This window comes from Prionailurus viverrinus, chromosome F2 (genome assembly GCF_022837055.1).
Source record: "Prionailurus viverrinus isolate Anna chromosome F2, UM_Priviv_1.0, whole genome shotgun sequence".
NCBI lineage: Eukaryota > Metazoa > Chordata > Mammalia > Carnivora > Felidae > Prionailurus > Prionailurus viverrinus.
Genome location: NC_062578.1, coordinates 17,743,508 through 17,765,982, shown reverse-complemented (window position 1 = coordinate 17,765,982; position 22,475 = coordinate 17,743,508). Strand labels below are relative to the sequence as shown.

Here is a 22,475-nt window from a genome sequence, read left to right as displayed (position 1 = left end):
TTGGATACAGTGTGACCTAAAAGAAATATTATAAGAACAGTACAAAGAATTCTAATATATGATTCACCCAATATATTTGTTTCCTAGGTCTGCCACAAGAAATTACCACAACCTTGGTGGCTTAAAGCAACAGAAATTTGTTGTCTCACAGTTCAGGAGGCCAAAGGCCCCAAATTAAGGCATCAGTAAGGCCACGTTCCCTCCAGAGGCTTTAAGGGAGAATCCTTTGCCTTTTCCAGCTTCTGGTGGCTGTTGTCAACCCTTAGCATGCATTGACTTGTACACACATCACTCCAGTCTCTGCCCCCATCTTCAGATGGCTGTATGATGTCAAATCTGTATGTATCCTGTCTGCGTTTTTCTCTTGTAAGGACACTAGCATTCTTATGTCTGTAAGATAAGATATAGGCCGTCTCATGTCAAACTCTTTAACTTAATTCCGTCTTTAAAGACCCTGTTTCTAAGTAACCTTCATAAGTACCAGAGGTAACAACTTAGATGTACCTTTTTAGAGCCACTGTTTGTTCAACCTATTGCAGTTTGCCCTCTGGCACCCAGAAACTAATGTTCATCTTTCAGGCCAAGTATGTTCACCTCCTCCCAATATTCCCCAAAGTTTCAACTCATTATGGCATCAGTAAGTCCAAAATCTGTTCTAAACATCATATCAAAAGTCCCAAATCTCATCATCACAGCCATCTAGATTAGGTATGTGGTCTCTTCTGGGGCATCATCCCTCCCCATCTGTGGAGGTGGTGGGACAAGCATAGGATAAACATTGTCATCCCAAAAGGGAGAAATTGGCAGGAATAAAAGGGTAGCTGGCCCTAATAAGCAAGTTGAAAACCCAACAGGGTAAATTCCATTAAGTTTCAAGGCCTGAGGATAATTCTCTGTGTCTTGATGCTCTGCCCTCTGGGCCCATGGCTCCTCCCTGTGATCCTGCAGGTCTGCTCCTCTAAATCATTACTTCTTACAGGTTAGCACATGTTTGCAGCCGTGCAGCTCCATCAGCCCATTTCCTGCCTGTAGAATCCCAGAAGGCTGATAACCTTCCTTCATTTTGTCCCAAGTCTGTCCTTCTCAGTCTAGGCTGGCTGTGTTTCTACCGGTAAATCATTCTTAAAATCCCTGTGGGTCTCTTGTGTGTGTCAAGAGGTTTATTCATGGATCCTTTGTGGATAACTTCCTCTCTCTCCTTGGCTTCTGCTGAGATGTTTGATTGGATCCATTGGATCCACATACCTAATGTCTTTCAACAAAAAGTTGTCTTGCTATCCAAAGAAATGCTTTCATAACAATGAGTTTTCCACTTTTAGCATCCTTTGCAGTCTGGATAGGCCAAGATCCTGCCAAATTATCAAGTGCTAGTTCCTTTTTAGTTAGTAATTTCTTCCTCAATGTATCTGTGTATCCTCTCATTTTTCTGTAAACACCAAGGAGAAACCAGGCCATATCTTCAACCTTTTGCTTGAAAATATCCTCAGCTAAATATGCAAGTTCATCACTTACAAGTTCTGCTTTCCACCCAGTAGTACAACATAATTTAGCTAAGTTTTCTGCCAGTTTATAACACGTACAGAAAACCTTGGATTGCAAGTAACTTGTTCTGCGACTGTCCACAAGACAGGCAAACATTTCTAATAAATTTTAACTTGATAAATGAGTAGTACATGACACCATATATCACATGATCACAACTGAGCCAGTGGTTCTTCAAACTCACTTTTGATACACAAGTGCTTTGTTGTTGTTTTAACTTTTTTTTTTAACATTTATTTATTTTTGAGACAGGGAGAGACAGAGCATGAACAGGGGAGGGTCAGAGAGAGGGAGACACAGAATCTGAAACAGGCTCCAGGCTCTGAGCTGTCAGCACAGAGCCCGACGCGGGGCTCGAACTTACAGACCGCAAGATCATGGCCTGAGCCGAAGTCGGCCACTTAACCGACTGAGCCACCCAGGCGCCCTGAGTGCTTTGGATTATAAGCATGTTTCCGGACGGAGTTATGCTCACACACTAAGATTTTACTGTTGACTTTCTTCCATTATCCAGTAACATAGTCCCAATTTCCTTCTGAGATCTTATCAGAAGAACTTTTAACATTCATATTTCTGTCAGCATTCTATTCATGACCATTATATGTATTCTTTAGGATGACAGAAGATTTCTCTGACATGCATTTTACCTCGTTCTCCATCCTCACCAGAATTGCATTTAATGTCCATATTGCTACTAACAGTCTCTTTGAGGCAATGTTGGCTTTTTCTGTCATATGCCTCAAAACTCTTCTAGCTTCTACCATTACCCAGTTCCAAAATCACTTCCACCCCCACTTCATGGTACCAAAATCTGTATCCATCAGTGTTGTACCAGTGAAGTGGAACCAGCAGGAAATATCTGTTTCTGTCTGTACATATATGTTTGTTCGTGTATGATATACGCACATACATATCTATATTTTTTATTTAAATTTCACAGGATTGGCTATGCAATTATTAGGGCCAATAATTTGAAATCTGTAGGGCAGACTGGAAAGCCCTGGGCAGGAGCTGCTGCTTCAGGGAAACCTGATGGTCTTTCAGCTGATCACGTGAGGCTCTGCCACATTATTGAGGATCATCTCCTTTACTTAAGTCAACTGGCTGTAGATGTTCACCACATCCACACAGTACCTTTACAGCAACACTTGTATTAATCACTGGATACTCTAGCCTAGACAGTTGACACATAAAACTAACATGACACCCAAGTTTCTCCAGATGTTATCATTTCACTGTATTTGCTTTATCATTTCCTCCCTCCCTCCCTCCCTCCCTCCCTCCCTCCCTCCCTCCCTCCTTCTTTTTTCTCTCACTCATCAACCCCGCCCCCAAGACTTTCTGAGTTCTTTGAAAATAAGATGTCCTTTTATCTCTAAGTTCCTTACTCTGTTTTTCCTTTGGAAGAAGAAAAAAAAATCTTACATAACCACAGTGCAGTTAACAAAATCAGGAAATTACCATTTAAACAGTGCTATTCTCTAATCTGGCCTTATTCAGGTTTTTTGTTTTTTTTTAATGTTTTTGTATTTATTTTTGAGAAATAGAGCACAGATGGGAGAGGGGCAGAATCTGAAGCAGGCTCCAGGCTCTGAGCTGTCAGCATAGAGCCCAACACAGGGCTTGAACTCGTGAACCAGGAGATCATGACCTGAGCCAAAGTTGGCTGCTCAACCAACTGAACCCACCAGGCGCCCACGGGCTTATTCAGTTTTAAACCCAGGACACCAGCAGGAGCATATTAGTGTCCATTGGTTGATTTGTCCCCCACAACTTTTAAATTTCTTAACTAATAGTCAATGACTAAAACTTAGATTTCATAGTAAAGTACTACTGTGAGTTTGTCTCGAGAGAGCTGTCACATCTGGAACCTTGGGGGCACGCTGCTCCATGATCCTGATCTGCAGGACTGGTCTGTTCATCACAGACTCCACTTACAAAGTCCTGTTTTAAGCCCAGAATGAGCTTACTCTGTTTCCTGTTTTTCTCAAAATTGGCCCACTCCTTGCTTGTTTTGTGTCCTTTTGGTTTTTCTGCCTCTGCTGTATAGTAATTTGCAGTGTGGGCTTTAGAGTCAGCCCCAAAATAAAATCCTGACTGTGCAGTGACTGGCTCTGTGGCCTCAGCAAGTTACCTGACCTCGTGTTAGAGTGGTCTTGTGATGAGAATTAGGTCAGGGCATTCACTGCACAGAAAGCTGTTGGAACGGCATGTGCCAGGTGAGTGCTCAGTGCCTGGGCTGCTGCAGGGCTCCCTGGGGCGAGCCAGCGGGGCCCCTCAGGACCGTCTCACCCTCTCTGTGGCTCCTTCCAGAGCTGCTGCTGCCACCCCTTCTGAGATCTACTGCTTCTTGCACCCTGCTTTCCTTTTCTTTCTCTTCTCTCTATGACTTATAGTTTGCTAAGAAATTATGGTATTTTCTAATGCCGTTCTCAGCTGAGTATATCTTGCTGTGCACTGAAGTACTACTTTGTATTTATTTTTGTTTTTCTCATTAAACTTGTTTTTAATGGGTCTCAAAATTCTGTGACATATTTTTGGCCAAGCTGTTTGTTCTATTAAAAAGTAGTGATTTTAAAACTAATAACTTAAAACTGCCACACACACACTCTCTCACACACACACACACACACACACACACACACACGGTCCACAAAACATTCTGAAGGTTTTACGATGCATTGTTACCATTAACCAGTCTTTTACTGTTAAACTTAAAAGGCCAATTGACACAAACATTTCTGAGATGTTCTTCCACCGCTGAATAAGACTGGGGTGGTATTGGGGCGCCTGGGTGGCTCAGTTGGTTGAACATTGACTTCGGCTCAGGTCATAATCTTACAGTTCGTGGGTTCAAGCCCCACGTTGGGCTCTGTGCTGACAGCTCAGAGCCTGGAGCCTGCTTAGGATTCTGTGTCTCCCTCTCTCTCTGCCCCTCCCCTGTTCACACTCCGTCTCTCTCTGTATCTCAAAAAATAAACATTAAAAAAGATAGGGGTGGCGTTATTGGGGATGACGCTCATGTAGCCTGCTGAGCTTTCTGGGCAGACTTGGTCCCATTGCCAGCTCCAGCTGCCTTCTTGTCCACTGCTTTGATGATGACCCACAGCAGCTGTCTGTCTCCTCTCCCAGAGTATGCTCTCGACACACATAGTCTTGCCAGGAACCATATGAACAATGGCAGCACCACCAGATTTCAAGAATTTAGGGCCATCTTCCACCTTTTCCCCAGAGCAACAGTCAGTCTTCTTCGGTTCAGCAAACTTGCAAGCAATGTGAGCGTGTGACAGTTCAGCACAGGTGCATATCCAGCACTGATTTGGTGAAGGACTATTTTTTCAATATTAAAAATAGAAAAATACCCAGTTATTGTTAAAAAAAAAATTACAGAAGAAAATAGGGTAAAAAAAAATGCAAGGCCCTTTTTATACTGCACCCTTCCACTGCAACTCCAGGGTTTAATATTGTGGTGTATAATCTTCCAGCTCTTTTCTATACATTTATATATACAGTATATAAATTTACACATAGCTTTCTCAAAAAATGAAATTTTATTTGGAGACTAACATGTTACGTTTGGAATATCTAAGAGATGTCTCCACTTCGATACATAGAGATTTCTTTCATCAGAGTTCCTCCTTTTCCATTAAAGAGTCCTTTTTATTTTTTTTTATTTATTTATTTATTTTAATTTTTTTTTTCAACGTTTATTTATTTTTGGGACAGAGAGAGACAGAGCATGAATGGGGGAGGGGCAGAGAGAGAGGGAGACAGAGAATCGGAAACAGGCTCCAGGCTCTGAGCCATCAGCCCAGAGCCCGACGCGGGGCTCGAACTCACGGACCGAGAGATCGTGACCTGGCTGAAGTCGGACGCTTAACTGACTGCGCCACCCAGGCGCCCCTAAAGAGTCCTTTTTAAAAGGAGAGGTGTGGGCATACGTCTGGTTCACAGCTGTTCTAAAAAATGCAGAATTACCAAAAAATCATCTTTAATTGGTTGATCAGAAAAACTGAGAATGCAGTATGCCTAACATTAAAAGATTCCTCTGATACAAAGGAGAAGTTTTAAATTCCCAATACTGTGACCTAGTTTTTGTGCACATTTAGTTTTCTGGGGAGAAGCTTTTTAGGGATCATGAGAATGTTCAAAAGAGCCAGTGACCCAAAAAATTCAAAAACCAGTGCTTTCACTTATATTCAGTAAGATAATACATTTTTTTATTCTATCAACTTATTAATCTCCCCCTTAAAATATACTTACTAAAATGTACAAGCTGGGGCACCTGGGTGGCTCAGTTAGTTGAGTGTCTGACTCTTGGTTTTGGCTCAGGCCAGGATCCCAGGGTTGTGGGATCATGCCCTGTATCCCGGTCCATGCTCAGCATGGAGCCTGCAAGGATTCTTTCTCCCTCTGTCCCTCTTCCCCGTGTGCACACGCTCACTCACTCTCACTCTCTCTCAAGAAAAACATACAAGTTAAAAAGAGACATTTGCTTATATTTTTTTTTATTTTTTTTTATTTTTTTTTTTAACTTTTATTTATTTTTGAGACAGAGGGAGACAGAGCATGAATGGGGGAGGGTCAGAGAGAGGGAGACACAGAATCTGAAACAGGCTCCAGGCTCTGAGCTGTCAGCACAGAGCCCGACGTGGGGCTTGAACCCACGGACTGCAAGATCACAACCTGAGCCAAAGTCGGACGCTTAACCGACTGAGCCACCCAGGCGCCCTGAGACATTTGCTTTTAATAGTTAATTTTAAATAAACATTCCCTTAAAGGATTTATAAATTAAGTGTTGCTATATGCATTCTTCCATTTAAGTTTTTCTTTTAATGTTTATTTATTTTGAGAAAGAGAGAGTACAAACTTGGGAGGGGCAGAGAGAGAGGGAGAGCAGGAATCCCAAGCAGGCTGCACACTCTCAACGTGGAGCCGTAGGGCTCGATCCCACAATCTGTGAGATCATGACCTGAGCTGAAGTTGGATGCTTAACTGACTGAGCCACCCAATCGCCCCACTTCCATTTAAGTTTTTACTTAAAAGTGTATTATAGGCCGTCATGGTCAAAGAAATTACCCAATGACTCTTCTGGATCTATGTAATTATTATTAAAGGCCTCTTGTTTGTTAAATGCTTATGAAAAATACAAAGATAATTAAGAACAGTTATAACAATAATAATATGGCTTTAGATTTGTGTAGCACATCACTGTTTAAAAAATATTTTTACATGTGATCCTTTTAGAAATTTTTTGAACCCGATTTGGTACATTATCCCCATTTTATACAGAACAGCAAATGAAAAATCATAAACTGATATTTTAAGTCTAAGTTAAAATACCATTTTGATTAGCACTGTTCCTTGGGAACACAGGCCCCTGTCTTCCTTTCAGAAACCCAGGTGAGTTCACTTCCAGCTAAAACTGTTGAGTCAGAATTCTCAATTCCTCTGGAAAACACATTCTGACTTCTTTCTGGTATGCTGTATTGCTGTAACAAAATAAAGCCAGAATAGTATTGACAGCTATCATATGTTGTCTGATACTGTGCCAGTGCTTTGCATTTATTATCCTAATAACCTACTAGGAAAGGTCCTCTCCATTTTCAGATCAGAAAACCCTAGCTCAGTAGTGTTCATTGCTTTTCCAAGGTTATACCTAATCCTGGAGCCAAAGTCTGGTGTTGACTTGAATGTTGAGCTTCTCTCATGACACCACACTCCTAGTCACCTTCTCACCGATCTTTCTGGTCGCCATTTCCTTGGATGACGGAACATCTTTCCTTAAACTCACCCCTACAAAACTTTCCTGAGCTCCACCTACACAGAGCTTGCAGAAACCTATCCCACCTCTGCCACATACATGTTCTGTTTAGACTGCATGAAGAGTCCTGGATATCCCTGATTGGTTTTTCCATACAATGAAGCTTAGCATTTTTATCTGTTGCTTTTGGGTGGTACCAGACCTGAGACCATCGAGGGTCAGAAAGGAAGCTTTTCTCTTAAAGGCTATCAGCTCTTACCTGTGCATAGGTAACTTTAAATAATTTCCCCATTTTGTCTGTAATTACTGTGTAGAACGTCCTTTTCATAGTGACCCGTGTAATTGTTTTCAAAAACAGCATACTAGAAACTGTTTTCATCCTTAAGATTTGTTGTACTTACAAGGAATTTTTTATTTTATTAGGATACAATATCACAGAAATCTGTAGATATTCATGATTCTATTCAACCAAGATCTGCAGATAATAGACAGCAAGCACCATTGGCTTCTGTCTCTACTGTGAACGAAGAAGTCAGCAAAATTAAACATACAGCAAGTGAGTTATTTCTCCTAGTAAAAATAGTGTGTTTTGTTTTATGTAGGAAAGGGATGAAATGTTTGCTTTTACTTTTGTTATTAACAAATATATACTGTAATTGGTTGTGTGGTCGCTTTGTTACTGCATTTGCTCCAAGTTGGACATTTCGCTAACACCTGCAGTACCAGCTTTTTCCACAAGTGCTTAATGTTTGTGTTGAGCACCTGACTCTCTTCTCCCTGTTCTCTTCTGCATGTCAGCCTCATATTCTTTCTGCAAAAGTAGGGCCTGATGGGCCTTTCTCTATAGTGCCTTCCGAGCAGGGGCACCCAGCTTCCTGAGAAGCCGACCTTCTTTCCACTCGACTGCCCCACACGATGTCTTCTGCTCACCTTATTAGTACTTGTCACAAAGAAGGGCAACCCTTTCTATTTTTTGCAAAATTGATCCAGCTTTGTTTATATAAGGAAATTATAATACCAAGGAAAAACTACCCCATTCCTAGAGGAAAACAGGACAACTATAGTTGCTTTTATAAAATGAGGTGAAATTCACATAAGAAAAGTAATCATTTTAAAGTGAACAGTTCAGTGCATTCACAGTGTTGTGCAATCACCACCTCTGTCTAGTTCCAAAATGTTTCTATCACCCTAAAAGAAAACTCCCCACCCATTAATGCTATTCCTTCTTACTCTCCCCTTCCCCTGCCCCTAGCAACCACTAATCTGCTTTCTTGGTCTGTAGATTTGCTATATTTCATATAAACGGAATCATGCAGTATATGACCTTTTATGTCTGGCCTTTATTTAGCATAATGTTTTTAAGGTCCACCCACACTGTGAAATTGGTCAGTGACTGATACTTCTTTATGACCAGTTGTCATTTGTTTGGATATGTATCACATTTTGTTTATCCAGTCATTTGCTCATGGCCGTTTGGGTTTGTTCTATCTTTTGGTTATCATCATGCTGTTGTGAATGTCCGTGTACAGTATAACTTGAGTACCTGTTTTTAATTATGTTGGCTGTACACACAGGAGTGGAATTTTGGGGTCATATTATAGGATAGTTCTATGTTTAACTTTGTAGGGAACCACTAAAACATGTTCCACAGTAGCATTCCAACCAGCAATTCCAGTGTATCCACATCCTCACCATCACTTCTTTTTTTTTTTTAAATGACCATCCTAGTGGGTGTGAAGTGGTACCCCATCGTAGATTTGATGTGCATTTCCCTGATGATTAGTGGTGTTAAGCATCTTTTCATGTGCTTATTGCCATTTGTTTGTTTTCTGTGGAGAAATATTTATGTCCTTTGCTCTTTTTTAAATTGGGTTGTCTTGTTGTAGTTGAATTGTAAGTTTGTTACACACTCTGGATACTATACCTGTATCACATATATGATTTGCAGAAATTTATTTTCTCGTGTTGTATAGTTCTTATCATTTCTTTAATAACATCTGATGCACAAAGTTTTTAACTCGGATGAAGTCCAATTTACCTGTTTTTTCTTGCTCATGCTTTTGGTGTCATGGCTAAGAATCACTTGCCAGAACTAAGGTCATGAAGGTTTTCCCCAATGTTTTAAGAGTTTTGTACTTTTAGCCCTTACATTTAGGTTGTTGATCCATTTTGAGTTAATTTTTTTTTTCAGGGAATTTTTTTTATGAATCCTAGGTTCTTATACTTGTTCTTGTGAGAAGACAGAGCTTCTGGCTTCAGTCACAGTGTTTTGCTAACCTCTTAAAGGGGAGAGGGAGATGGGTAGTGGTGAGTGGCTGATTTTCATTTTTTATTCCTGTTCTCTGGAGAACAGCATATCTCGTGCAGGAATCCATGACAACTTTGCACTGGAACATGCCATAAGGACAGAATAGTGAATGGCTCTTCTCTCTCTCAGCCCCAAGACTGAATTTAAATATACTTTAGCCTTGCAAAGTAAGGATGTGGTCATCACACATTAGAAAGTTTTCACGTGGCTAATCTAGGGAAACACCTTTAACTGGAGCTGCGTGCTGCTCCCCATACCCAGAGCCGAGGGCCCAGGCTTGTTTCCTACGGTCAGATGTCCTGCCCTCTATCTCCTTTAAGTTCTTTAGGAAAAGTTTGCCATGGAATTGTTGATTCAGAATAGGTGGAGCTAGAGGAAGAACAAATGGCCACCATGTCCCCATGAGCCCTTTCAACTTAGTGGAAGAGAGACCGTCTGCTGTCTCCTGCTCGGGGGAAAGAATCACAGCACACACCTGAGTATTTCGCCCTGTCCGAGGGGCAGCTATCTCGTTCTTCCTGTACACATTCTTTCTGTACACGTTAAGAAAACACCACCACCACCCCATCTAGTCTCAGCTCAGTGCCTGCTGTCCCACGTAGTGAATCTTGTTTAGCTTTGGTGAACCAGTGAAATGGTCACCTACTATAACCCTGGCAGTGTCAGCCCTCGTTATAAAATCTGTCCAAACATGCTGCTGGTCATTGCTAGTGAGTCTAACGTTAAGATCTGTAGCCTCCCAGGACTACAGATCCTGGGCAGGAGATCTGGACTCCTCCCAGGACTACAGATCCTGGAGAGGCCCAGCCTTACCCACTCAGTCAGAGTGGAGTCTCATCAGCCATTCTGTCCGTTCACCCTGCTGACAGCTCTTTCTCCCCTTGAGTGGCTGATGCTGGAACCGATGAGAACACATCTTGTCAGACATCAGCCTAACTCCCGAGTCTCATTGTGAGTTCCACCTGTGCTGCCAGGAGTCTCCTGCTCTAGGGACGGAGTTTAGGACTTGAATGAGGGAGGTGAATGACTGACTGGTACTTGTCAGCTCTGACTGAGGTGAAGGATTAGGAAGAAGATACTGAAGAGGAGACAGTTGTGGGATTTGTGGTGTCTTTGTTTTACTTTTTGTTTGACATGAGATCTAGTAAGAAGTGTTACGCACTCCAGCATTTCTGAGAACTACCTGGAAAGGAGTCTTTATTAATGACCTCAAGAAGAAATTTACGCAAATTGTTTTGCTACCCCTAAAGCCCTTAAAACATGAATTTGCATTCCACAAATTGGTGCCACAAAACGAATTTGTAATAAAAGCAAAAGTAGAGACTGAAGGATTGTAAGTCTGTAATGCTGAGTGATTGCCTGGAGAGTGATTTCCAGGCTGCTCCCCCTAGGCAGTCATCTGCCTCCTGGAAAGCTCATGGGAAGAGCTGCTCTGGACATCCCAGGATTGAGGTATGGCCTGGGGCCATCATTGCAGCCACGTGTCAGTGTTGCCAAGCTCTTGCAGTATCTCAGTAGTTGAGTCCTCTTTCCTAACCTTGTGCTTTTGCATTTGCTTAACTGGGATGGTCAGTGAAATGGGAAATTCTTCTATGAACATGACCTTATGGGCTGTGGATCGTCAGAAACAGTCTTGTGTCTTGTTGAGCAAATTCATCCGGCTAGAGGAATGTAGTTATGTTTCATTTCACCTGTGGAGAGCATTTTGTGATCATGCACTTGGCATAACTTTTTATAGATTTCTTTGCTTACGGATCCATTTGAAAATATAAGGTCATTCTGGCTACAACTTCTAACCTGGATCCAAATAAAACGTGCTCTGGTTAATATTGTCTCACTTATCAGAATTTGTGGCTGTCTCTCCGTCCTTTCTCGCAGATCTGGTTCCTGTTGTTTTCTTTTGGTATAGGCTTTATATTACCTATATTCAAAGGTCAAACTTGAGTTCCAGTAAATGCTATTAGCTTTTTTTTTTAATTAAGCTTTTAATGCATTTGTTGCATTTTATTAAAGAATAACTTAAATCTTGTTAAAGTTGCAGTGGGACCTTTTTGGACATTATTTACTGTTCTAAGTCATGGAGAATACTTCTATTTAAAAAATTACTTTCCTGAGGCTTTTCTAAAAATTGATGAGACTGAGTGGTGTTTATGTGCAAAGGCAGTATGTACTCAGTGTGATGTGTGCAAGTAACCTTCATTCATATGAATGTTTCCTTAAGCATTGTAATGTCATAGAAATTATAAAGGATTCAAAATAATTTTTGTTTGCATGTGCATTGGGGTGGGTTTCCTCACAGAATTTCCAGAACAAAAATTGTTTGCCGCCCTGTTGATTAAATGTGTTGTGCAGCTGGAACTCATCCAGACTATCGACAACATTGTGTTCTTCCCAGCCACAAGTAAGAAAGAAGATGCTGAAAACCTAGCTGCAGCCCAGGTATGGGGGTGTGAGGACAGCTGCTTTTATGTTGAATAGGAAGTTGGCTTTCACAGTCTGGGCCTCAGAGCAGAGGTCAAGCTAGAGACTTGACTTGGGGGCTCTTCATCACATAAATGTCATTTTAAACCTTGGGACTAAACGATATCCTCCAGGCAATAAGTGTGGGTGGGGCTGAGAGGACGGTTGGGTATTGAGCCCAGGGGCTTCCATGGTCAGAGCTCCTTGTGATAAGGCAGCTGGTAAAGAGCCTGAGAATAAGAATCCATGAGGCAAGGGAGAGAGAGCAGGAGACAGTGGTGTCCTGGAAGCCAAATGAAAAAGATGTTTTAAGAAGGATGTGATCATCTCTGTCAGATGCTCAGTGGGTCAAGTAATATTTTTTTTCTTTTCTTTTTTTTTTAAAGTAATATTTCATCTGAGAGTTGCTTTCGAGCAATTTGGTGGACTTCAGTGACCTTGACATTGTGCTTAATTGTAATGTTGAGGACAAAAGCATTATTGAAATGGGTACCAGAGACGAGAGGAATTGCAGACAGCAAATATTTGATAATTGTGTCGAATAGTGTCATAAAGGGGTACAGAGAAATAGGATAATTGCTGGAGGAAGATGAAAGGGTCAGGAGAAGGGTTTGCTTTGTTTTTGTCTTTAAGATTGGCAATATTGCAGCATTTTCACTGATGAGAATTCTTCAGGAAAGAGAGAAACACAGAAAGAGGGACAGTTGCTGTCTTTTTGAGTGAATGGGGGTGGCATCTAGGGCCGGTCCCCGGGGGGTTAGAAGCACAGGCAGTTGGTGCATTGTGACAGGAAAGCAAGCAAAGTATGTAGCTCTTAACACAGGAAGGTTGGTCTGTTTGCCAGTGGGAGTTTGCGGGAGGTCTCTTCTGATAGCTTCTGGTTTCTCATTGAGAGAAGAAAAATCCTCTACCAAATGAAGTGGGAGGAGAATTTTAGATACTTGAGGAGAGAAGTGAAAACATGAGTTAATCATCTAGAGAGTGGACTCAGGCAGTGCAGGATTGCTTGGGCACCACCCAGAGCCCACTGGATTTAAAATCAGTCTGTTTTCTCCCGTTATGTTTGTTGTGTGGGTATAGACGTGGAGTAGGCAGTTTTGCCAGCCAATTAATCTAAAAAGAGTGAGGGATTATGCAAGAGAGCAGTTATAACTGCAGTTCCTAGAATCCAAACCGGTGAAGTAGAGAAGTGAGGACCTGATGGGGGTGAGGAACAGTGAGGGCTGTAGGCTCTGGGAGGGGCAGAGCTCCTGGAGTTAGGAATTAGGAAGGGAATTGGGAAGATAGGAGGTGGTGCCTGGTGACTAGGATGCATGGAATATAAAGGCTCAGGAAATGTAATAACAAAAAATGGACCTTTTCCTATTTTCTATTGAGCTAGAAAAGATTAAGTTCTGTGGCTTGCTCGTAAAGCTGATCTTTGGGGGAGCACGGAGTTCTAAATTTACTAAAATTTGTGACTCTGTGTGTGTGCGCGTGCTGTGGTGCTTTGTTTTTCCAAAGAGAGATGCCGTGGACTTTGATGTTCGAGTTGATACTCAAGACCAAGGAATGTACCGCTTTTTAACATCACAACAACTTTTTAAGCTACTGGACTGCTTATTAGAGTCACATAGATTTGCAAAAGCATTTAATTCCAACAACGAACAGAGGACTGCTTTATGGAAAGCAGGTAAGCTGGGCAGGTGTCACACTTTAATGTTCACTATTAATGCTTGTGCACTGGGGCTGTATACATGGATCAGAATTCATGGTTTGTATGCTTCAGGTCTATGGCTTTCACTGTGTAAACTTTTTACCTTAACAGTAATAATGGGAAGGCAGTCCAATTGCCAGAATCAATAGCCAGGCGTTTGTCTGATCTACACTAAGCCAGCTAACTGCTGGGGGAGATTTGTTTCCCCCTTGTTTAATCAACTTGTTCTTTGATTTGACCATTTTTTCATCTTGTTCACCCAGCGTGGGCCTTCCTGTTGATACTGTCAGCATACTAAAAGCTGCTGTTTTATGAGAAAAAGCATATGACAGTCCTAAACATGAGATCTTGCATCTGTATTCCAGTGACTTCTCCATACTTACCTGGGAGTGGCCACACCTCAGAATGGAAGTGAATGTTTGGGGGGGGGGGGGGCGGTGGTGGGCAAATTTATTTTTGGACAAGTTGGAATCTTTAAATGAAACAACTTTTGAGGCGCCTGGGTGGCTCAGTTGGTTAAGCGGCCGACTTCGGCTCAGGTCATGATCTCGCAGTCCGTGAGTTCGAGCCCCACGTCAGGCTCTGTGCTGACAGCTCAGAGCCTGGAGCCTGTTTCAGATTCTGTGTCTCCCTCCCTCTGACCCTCCCCTGTTCATGCTCTGTCTCTCCCTGTCTCAAAAATAAATAAAAACGTTAAAAAAAATTTTTTTTAATGAAACAACTTTATAACAATTATATTGACATTCAATTTTTTATTTAAGAAATAGTTCCTTGGTACTTATTATGTACAAAACAGTGCTGGAAGAGTGAGAGGCAGAATATGCAGCAAAACAATATTTACTGAACATCAAACTCTGTGAAATAGTGTTGGGTACTTTACATTTGCATATTTACTTAATCTAAAATGATTGTTTAATTCCTAATTAAGCTCATGGCTTTGTTCATCCTCTTCCCTCTTCAACCTGACTTCTGGAAAGAGTAGTTCAACCAAAGTTGTTTCTACCTTTCAACTGGGAATTCTCCTGCTAAAGCCACCAGGCTCCGTGTGTCCATACGCAGTGGCCATTTTGCACTGCTGACGACCTTGGAAAACCATCTCCATGCTGAGTGGTCTGCCCTGTTCATCCAGGAGCCCTGGCGCAGGCTATCTGGAGCTCATCAGGGCAGTTTCATTTGAAGAGTTCCACTTTCCCAGCCCAAACGTTGCTTTGTATTTGCCTTTCTTTCTGTAAGATGCCTTCCCAAGTTAATCCTGGAAACTTCCCTTTTCTGCAGGTTTCAAAGGCAAATCCAAACCTAACCTTCTGAAGCAGGAGACGAGCAGCCTGGCCTGTGGGCTGCGCATTCTCTTCCGGATGTACATGGATGAGAGCCGGGTTAGTGCCTGGGAAGAGGTCCAGCAAAGGCTTTTAAAGTAAGACTCTTGGTTGAGTTTCTGTCTTTGATTCACATGGCTCCATGGCACAGAGTAGGAAAGGACCGCTAGGTTTGCACTCGGGGCAGAGTCCACAGCCCAGCCCCACTGCAGTGCCATGCAAATATTAGAGTGTAAGGAAGAGATTGTGAAAATTAAATACAGTCTCCTAGATAAACATACTTGTGCACAGTTGGGGAGACATGAGCAAATCATGTCTGTTGCTGCTGCTGCAGGACCAAGGAGAAAGTGTGCTCTCTTAAAAGTTAAAACTTCGTCATTTTTAGGCTTTTTCATGCCACATAACTCCCATTTTCACAAACTGATCATTTGTGAAAGTGAAACCTGCCTGCCTGCCTTCAGTTAAAAAAAAAATAGAGTTTTGTTAGTGTTACTTTTTTTGCATTCACTTTTTGCATCATGACGACTTAAATTTTAAGTTCATGCTAAGAATCATGTCATTCAGAAAGAATGCTGTCTTCTGCATGATATTTTTGTGTGTTCACAGGGAATAGATGTTCTCAGAGACCAATTAAATACATTTTAGAATTTTAAGAGATGACTTAATCCCTATTTGCCCATTTTACTGATGAGACTCCTAAGACCCAGAGTATCTACACCTTCACAGTGAGTAAAGGGAAGAGCCACCCCAAATTTCAGCCCAAGTTTCTTGACGCCGGGCTTGGGCAGGTGCTACTGCACAGGGGCTCCGAAATTCAGTGAGACTTTGAGTAAAATGTGAATTTCCTGATAAACTACAGTGGCTTCTTATGTCTGATTTTCTTCCTAATTTGAAAAGCACCCATTTATGTTGACAATCTAGTAAAGTTTGCAGACAGAATCTAACTAGTTCCTAATAGTAAAGTCCCTATCCACCTTGTCCCCGCTGGTCTTGATCTGTGAACATCCATAGCAGCAGGTACATAAGCACATGTAAAATGAGCCTTTTCTGTTACAGTGTCTGCAGTGAAGCCCTAAGTTACTTCCTTACTCTAACATCAGAAAGTCACCGGGAAGCCTGGACTAACTTACTGCTTTTGTTTCTAACTAAAGTTCTAAAGATAAGTGATAATAGGGTAAGTATGAGAGATTTTTTTCCAGCCCTGCATTTCTAGCCTGAGCAGCAGCACACTCAAGTGGGAGGCAGGGTCACAGGGTTGCAGACCCACTGCTCAGAGGTAGATCAAGCAAGGTCCAGGCCACAGTGCTGCTCTGCCCTGGGCCGCCGTGGCCCTTGTGCTCATTGGCCTTTCATTCTTCTCCCTCCTTACCCTGCTTTGTTCTCTAATTAGTGACTCTGTAGCGGATTCAGTAAGGAAGGAATCAGAATCTTTAGGACACTCTGACAAGCCACTGACTTCCCCCACACTGTGCAGTTTCCATCCTGACCCTTGAAGTCTCTCCTTTGGCCCCATTTTGAAAACTGCTGTTCTGCCCAACCCCTGGCTTGTACTCTGCCCCCTACCCAAGGCTATTTCTGGGCCCCAGGCCTCAGCCATTCCTTTGGCATATTTATCGGTTCCATGTGACACAGAGCCCCTAGTGAATGGGCCATAAATTCCTTTGAGAATTTGAAAGTAGAAATGAAGATAAATTAAAAATACATAACTATAAATATAAATACAGATGTCAGATTGGCAAAAATATGTATTTCACTTTTAAAACTAAACTAGCTCACATAAATGGAAGTGGGTTGCTGTGATCCCTGAATAGGTTTAAAAATGCAGTGAGGTGGCCTGAGATTTGGGCCATGGGACCCCATAGAGGCCGTGCAGTGTCAGTTGGTGCCATACAGATGTGCATCCCAAGTCATATGCTCTGGTCCACATGCATTCCCATCTGACTCCCAGGCTGGATAAAGCTTAGAGAAGTGACCTAAGGCATGAGCAGCCACGGGGCCAGGAAGGACTCCAAAGCGTAGTCCGTCTGATTCCAGAACAAGCTTTCGTGCCACAGTCTGTCACACTGCTGCTTTGTCCCTCATGGGGTGTGGGGAGCAGGAGAGAGAACAGGCAGGTGACTTGTATTCAGAAATTAAAGAAGTCTAGCAAAGACAATCTTTGCCTGAAGAGTACATATTTTACATTGTAGTATTAGGTAGAAATTAGAAATTTCTTTAACAAGTAAGGTATTTTCCCTAAAATTAGAAATTTCTTTAACAAATAAGGTAGTTTCAGTAACCCATAGCTTGTAAAAACTCAACTGTGATTCCCGCTGGTCTTACTTTTGCTTATTATCCAGGCAAAACAATGATAAATACTAGAAGTTTACCATAAGTTCAAGGAACTATAATAGAAAATGTTTTCCAAAATAAGGGTAGGTTAAGTGAATAATGTTTGTATTAAGTCTTTTGAAGTCTTTTCTCTTTTTAAAGAGAAGTATCTCTTTCAGTTTCCATAATCAATATAGTCACTGCTTTATGCAGATGTATTTCCTCTGTTTTCACTGATTGGTGCAGCCCCCAAAGTGGTTTGACTCTAAAGGCATTTTGAGCTTCTGTGATTTGGAATGCAAGCACTACTAACCGGGAAATTCTTACCCCTTCCACCCCCAGTTTAAGGCTCACGCGTCATTCTACTACCCTCTCTTATGTGAAATTATGCAATTTGACTTGATTCCTGAACTTCGTGCTGTTCTTAGAAGATTTTTTCTGCGAATTGGAGTAGTTTTTCAGATATCACAGCCACCTGAACAGGAACTTGGAATAAACAAGCAATGATGGCAACTTGGTATTTTTCTGTTGGCGTTTACATCCCTCCGCTCTTTAAAAGGACCCAGGAGCTGAGGTTTCCTACCTGAAAAATGGTTTCTCCGAATTGCAGTGTCTGAGGGTTACTGGTAAAGATGCTCAGAACTATAACTCAAACTTGCAGTGCTCCAGTCCCTATTAGTAATCTGGTGGATTCTGTTAGTCATGTTGGGCTCATGTTGAGCAGAAAGCCTCTTTCCACAGTGTCCGCTTGTGTTCATGTGTCCTTCCCTGTCCTTGGCAGCAGGGAGAGCCCCACATATGTTTGGCAGGTGTGGAAGCAAAACTTTACCCAAAGAACTATAGATGTAAAGATTTGAACTTCTGCAAGAAGTACAACTCAGGAGAGCTGTATTTTGAAGGATAAAATGTTTATAATTGGGGTTGGGGGGAGAAGAAGAAATTATTGTTCATGGTAAAAGATATTTAGCAACTATGGTATTCTTACTCTGAAGATTTTTGCACACTCAGGCTATCTGAGATACTGGTAATCATCCTTCTGTGAAAAATGTACAGAGATGCAGGTCTGTAATATAAAAATCTTAAACATTATATAGTTCTTCCTGCACTGTTTTATTTTAATTTCTTTATTTTCTTATTCATTTGCTAAATACCTATAATATTTTGTCAAATGCACTAAACATTTGGGTTGAACTTTGTCTTTTTTATTTTGTGGGGATTTTGGTTTTGCCCTTTTGAGGGGTGGGTCATTTTCAAGGTTTGACATGCCCAGAAGCTGTTGTGGCTGACACTTGTCATGATCAACAACAACAACAACAAAAGGTAGAAAATACTCCTACTGACCTAACTACCTGTAATATATTTCTCTTAGGGCCTCTAAAAGATGAGCCATTAAAATAGAGTTGATCCTTCATGGATTGAAACTTGAATCACTGCAAAATGATCTAGGTTGCTGTCACTTTCTTTTTTCTTTTGGGTGGAGGGGCTTGATGTAGATTTTACTCTATGTACAGAATTTAATGTTGAATATGTTAAAATAACAAATCTGGCATGGTTTGGGGAAGTTAGATTTACTGGAAATGTATTCATACTGTGAATTGTGCTCTGATGGTTAAAAAAAAAGACAAGATTGTCAAGCATTCCGTATTAACAGTGGATGTAGAAAATTTTTTCAGATGGATAAAATGTATATGGTACAGATGTAAAGTTTTCTATGTAAAAAATTCTGTACAACTTTCTGTACAATATTGATTCTCATCTGGCATATTCTAATCAGGTTATAGGTCAATAAAGTTTTTGGATTATTTCATCAGTGCAATCAAACCCTGTGTAATCCACAGCCCCATGTTTCATTGATTTTTTTTTTTTTTTTTTTTTTTTTGTTAGAAGCTGAATTTAGGAATATTCTTTGCTGGAACTATATTTTCGTTCCAGCTTTTGGCATTCTGCCTTCTCAACCCTTAACATTTTGTGTATTAATAACCCGAAATAAGGCTATACTATCTGCTAAAAGAGCTGAAGTCCCCTTTGGGGCAATTTGCCAGGGGACATTGTGTGTCCTAGGAGTCCGTTTGAGTTGTGTGGTACAACGGCATTAAAAAAAAGGGGGGGGATAACTGTTTATACTTCTAGATAATGAGTTTTTGAACAATGCATTTATAAACATGCCCCCAAGATACAGCCCTCTTTAAGCCCAGCTGGATGCTAGAGCTGGGAACCGGTGGTTTATTTTATGGTACCAGGACTCTCCTTAGAGGAGACAAGAGGCTTTTGTGGTACTTTGAAATGAAGATAGAAGAGGAAAAATCTTCACAGTGAAGCAAACAATGATTAGGGTACAAAATTAAGATTTATATGCAGCTAAAATTTAAAATGGTAAAATTTCACACGAGGTAAACTTATCCAATAGTTCCAATGGAAATGTGCAAGAAGTAGGATCTGGGGGTGTTCTCAGTGGTCATGGTGCTAAAACCAAAGAATTATTTCGCAAAGGTACCATTTAATGGAGTGATTAGACTCACTTATCCAAGGGTCCATGGCGGTGCAGCAAGGATTCCAGTCTCTGTCGACCCCTGGGTGTTCTTGTCTGTCTTCACCTTCTAAAACACCTTGTTTAGAACCTCAGTTCCAGTTAAGAAATTGACATTGGCAATAAAAGTTTATTTCTATCAAGTAGTAAAGTCATATTAATCAGTAAATATAATGCCTTCATTCATAGAAAAATAGAGGCAGAAAGATGTGATAGTGTATGGCTCGTGGGAATGAAATCAGTTATGATTCCCATCATTTGTACTGAATCAGTAGCTATAAATAACATGGAAGTAACTAGCACGTGATTCATTACCTAGCAACTGAAATAGTCACAACTACAACCAATGTATTTATTAAGCGAATCATTTTGAATCGCGAGAACAATGGCAAATGTACAAACGAGTATTCAGGTTTTGCAGTACTGTTAAGACACTTGTTTTATTCACCTTATCTTACGAGAATAATGCACATATGGTAGTTGATTCCAAGAGCTCATTACCACCTAATGTATGGCAAAATTGTGCAAAAATAATTCTATTTAATTCTACATTATATAAATTAATCATGGCCTTTTATGTACATCATATACATCATCATGGGAAAAATACACCTTATATACAGATGGAACTTGTGTAAGTAACGTTCAGGTAGTGACCAAAAGTAGCACACATATTACCAAAGGTTCAGATTTAACATTCCTTTCACCTTAAAAGGCACTGCTGGGTCCAATACAGGTTTATTTAACCGTGGGCAGTAGACAGGCCCTGCCAATTGAAAATGCCTAGTTTTCCAGGAACCTGCTGCTGCTCCTGGTTCAGTTGCTCTGCCATGAATCCTTTCAGTGTTTCTGAGGTGCCTGGGCGGAGCCAGGGCTCAGTCGCTACAGAGTTTGATCCATCGTCTCCCATGTGCTTCAGCAGGTCATCAGGGTCAACCAGTGAACTTTCGTCGTCTACAGGAGGCAAGAGGGACATGACTCAGGTAACACTGGTGGCAAGGAAGTGACATGAACACAGATCTCTTGTCATCTAACCCGTTCCAGCCCCGCATTTCTCCATATTATGGTGTTCTACAGTGTACTGTCCTGTCCAGATGCTTCATTTTAATGTTTTATTTTTGAGACAGGGAGAGACAGAGCATGAACAGGGGAGGGTCAGAGAGAGGGAGACACAGAATCTGAAACAGGCTCCAGGCTCTGAGCTGTCAGCACAGAGCCCAACGCAGGGCTCGAACTCAGGAACTGTGAGATCATGACCTGAGCTGAAGTCGGCCGCTTAACCAACTGAACCACCCAGGCGCCCCCAGATGCTTCATTTTAGAGGTCAGGGAAAAAAAAGAAAAAACGGCCAAGTGAATAAGGTGACTGACTCCATGGTACCATCACCCACAGGAATTCCAAAGATAGCAAAGTAGATGGCACCAGACAGGTAAGGTGTTGGTAGAAGTGTTAGCAAAGTTTTAGAAATCACTCTGAATCTTTTAACAATGCTATAAAGAAATAAAGTCATTTTAAGGAAAGCACCAGACAGGGGATGAAATTATTTACATTCCTGCACCTAATCTAGGAGGTTGGGGTCTTCTCCATTAGCAAGTCCCTAATTTATGGTTCATTCTTTAATTAAATGTGTTCAACTTCTTTATCTGTATTTTTACTTACTAGATATAATAGGAAAATCTGTCTTCCTACTCTGTGATGTCAAAATCTGTTTAAATTACATCTCCCGGTCTGTGAAGGATTAGCCCAGCAAAGGGACATGTGCAGGCAATTTAATGAGCAATCAATCCACATCGCACCAAAAAGCTCCTGTTTGAAATGACAATGTTACAGTTTAGAAGCTGAAAACCTTCTGAAAGAGATTCTTCAAATGCTCTATTTTCTCTCAATTATTTAAATATATTCCTATTAAATATTCTCCTTACTGGTTCTAAAAGAAATTGAGGAATAGGTAATCCTCGGTACACATTAAAAGAATTGTTTTCCCACTGATCCACATTTTTTCAGGTATGATATAAAAAGTATGGCTCCATCAATTTATATCACCTAGACTGCTGCCAACTGTATGAGTGTAGTTTTAAATTAATAAAGTGTTAAAGGTAGGAAAATTGCTATTAGAAAATTATTGGATGTAGGTTTACAGACTAACAGGAATTGTCCCAAAAGACCACTCTGCTATTTGCTAAAACTAATGGAGGTCAGTAGCTGCCTAAGGAACCATCCTGCCTGCCTGTGCTTGGTGAACATGCTTTAACTTGCTGATCACCAAAGCGATGAGACAGTGAAGCTCCTAATGGAAACACTGGCTTCTAAAAAGAAATACTAACCTGAGGCTATTTTGCTCTATGGCATCAAAAGGCAAGCAAAAAAAGTAAAAAAAAAAAAAAAATTGTGAATTTCTAACAATCTCTAACTTCAATAAGGGAGGTGAGATAATGAAACTAATACATTTTCCCTGGTGAAAGCAAAGCCTAGATACATTTAGTAAAAACTTCATCTGTTTAGAATCCACTAAAAGAAAAAAAAAAGTACCCTCTCTGGTAGAAAGAATCTGA

General features: G+C 41.1%; 2 protein-coding genes across 18 annotated transcripts in view; one reads left to right on the top strand and one right to left on the bottom strand.

Annotated features, from left to right (window-relative positions):
• Positions 1–19,217, top strand: part of ARFGEF1 (ADP ribosylation factor guanine nucleotide exchange factor 1) — a 149,043-nt gene extending 129,826 nt beyond the window's left edge. For 2 of the 5 annotated variants that reach the window (XM_047841934.1, XM_047841937.1), the window contains 6 exons: positions 7,730–7,862; positions 11,914–12,053; positions 13,578–13,746; positions 15,046–15,184; positions 16,143–16,260; positions 17,739–19,217. In XM_047841934.1, coding sequence (XP_047697890.1) covers positions 7,730–7,862; positions 11,914–12,053; positions 13,578–13,746; positions 15,046–15,184; positions 16,143–16,260; positions 17,739–17,903 — 864 coding nt within the window. In that variant the 3' untranslated portion in view covers positions 17,904–19,217. Of the gene's footprint in view, positions 1–87; positions 1,686–7,729; positions 7,863–11,913; positions 12,054–13,577; positions 13,747–15,045; positions 15,185–15,692; positions 15,812–16,142; positions 16,261–17,738 lie in introns of those variants that run through there. The other 3 variants (XR_007148496.1, XM_047841935.1, XM_047841936.1) reach the window with 3 other exon arrangements.
• Positions 19,218–20,344: 1,127 nt separating this feature from the next.
• The window catches only part of CSPP1 (centrosome and spindle pole associated protein 1), a 154,839-nt gene continuing 152,708 nt past the window's right edge, over positions 20,345–22,475 (bottom strand). For 12 of the 13 annotated variants that reach the window (XM_047841944.1, XM_047841945.1, XM_047841947.1 and 9 more), the window contains one exon: positions 20,345–20,877. In XM_047841944.1, the coding sequence (XP_047697900.1) occupies positions 20,666–20,877 (212 nt within the window). In that variant the 3' untranslated portion in view covers positions 20,345–20,665. Of the gene's footprint in view, positions 20,878–21,582; positions 21,730–22,475 lie in introns of all 13 variants that reach the window. The other variant, XR_007148497.1, reaches the window with a different exon arrangement.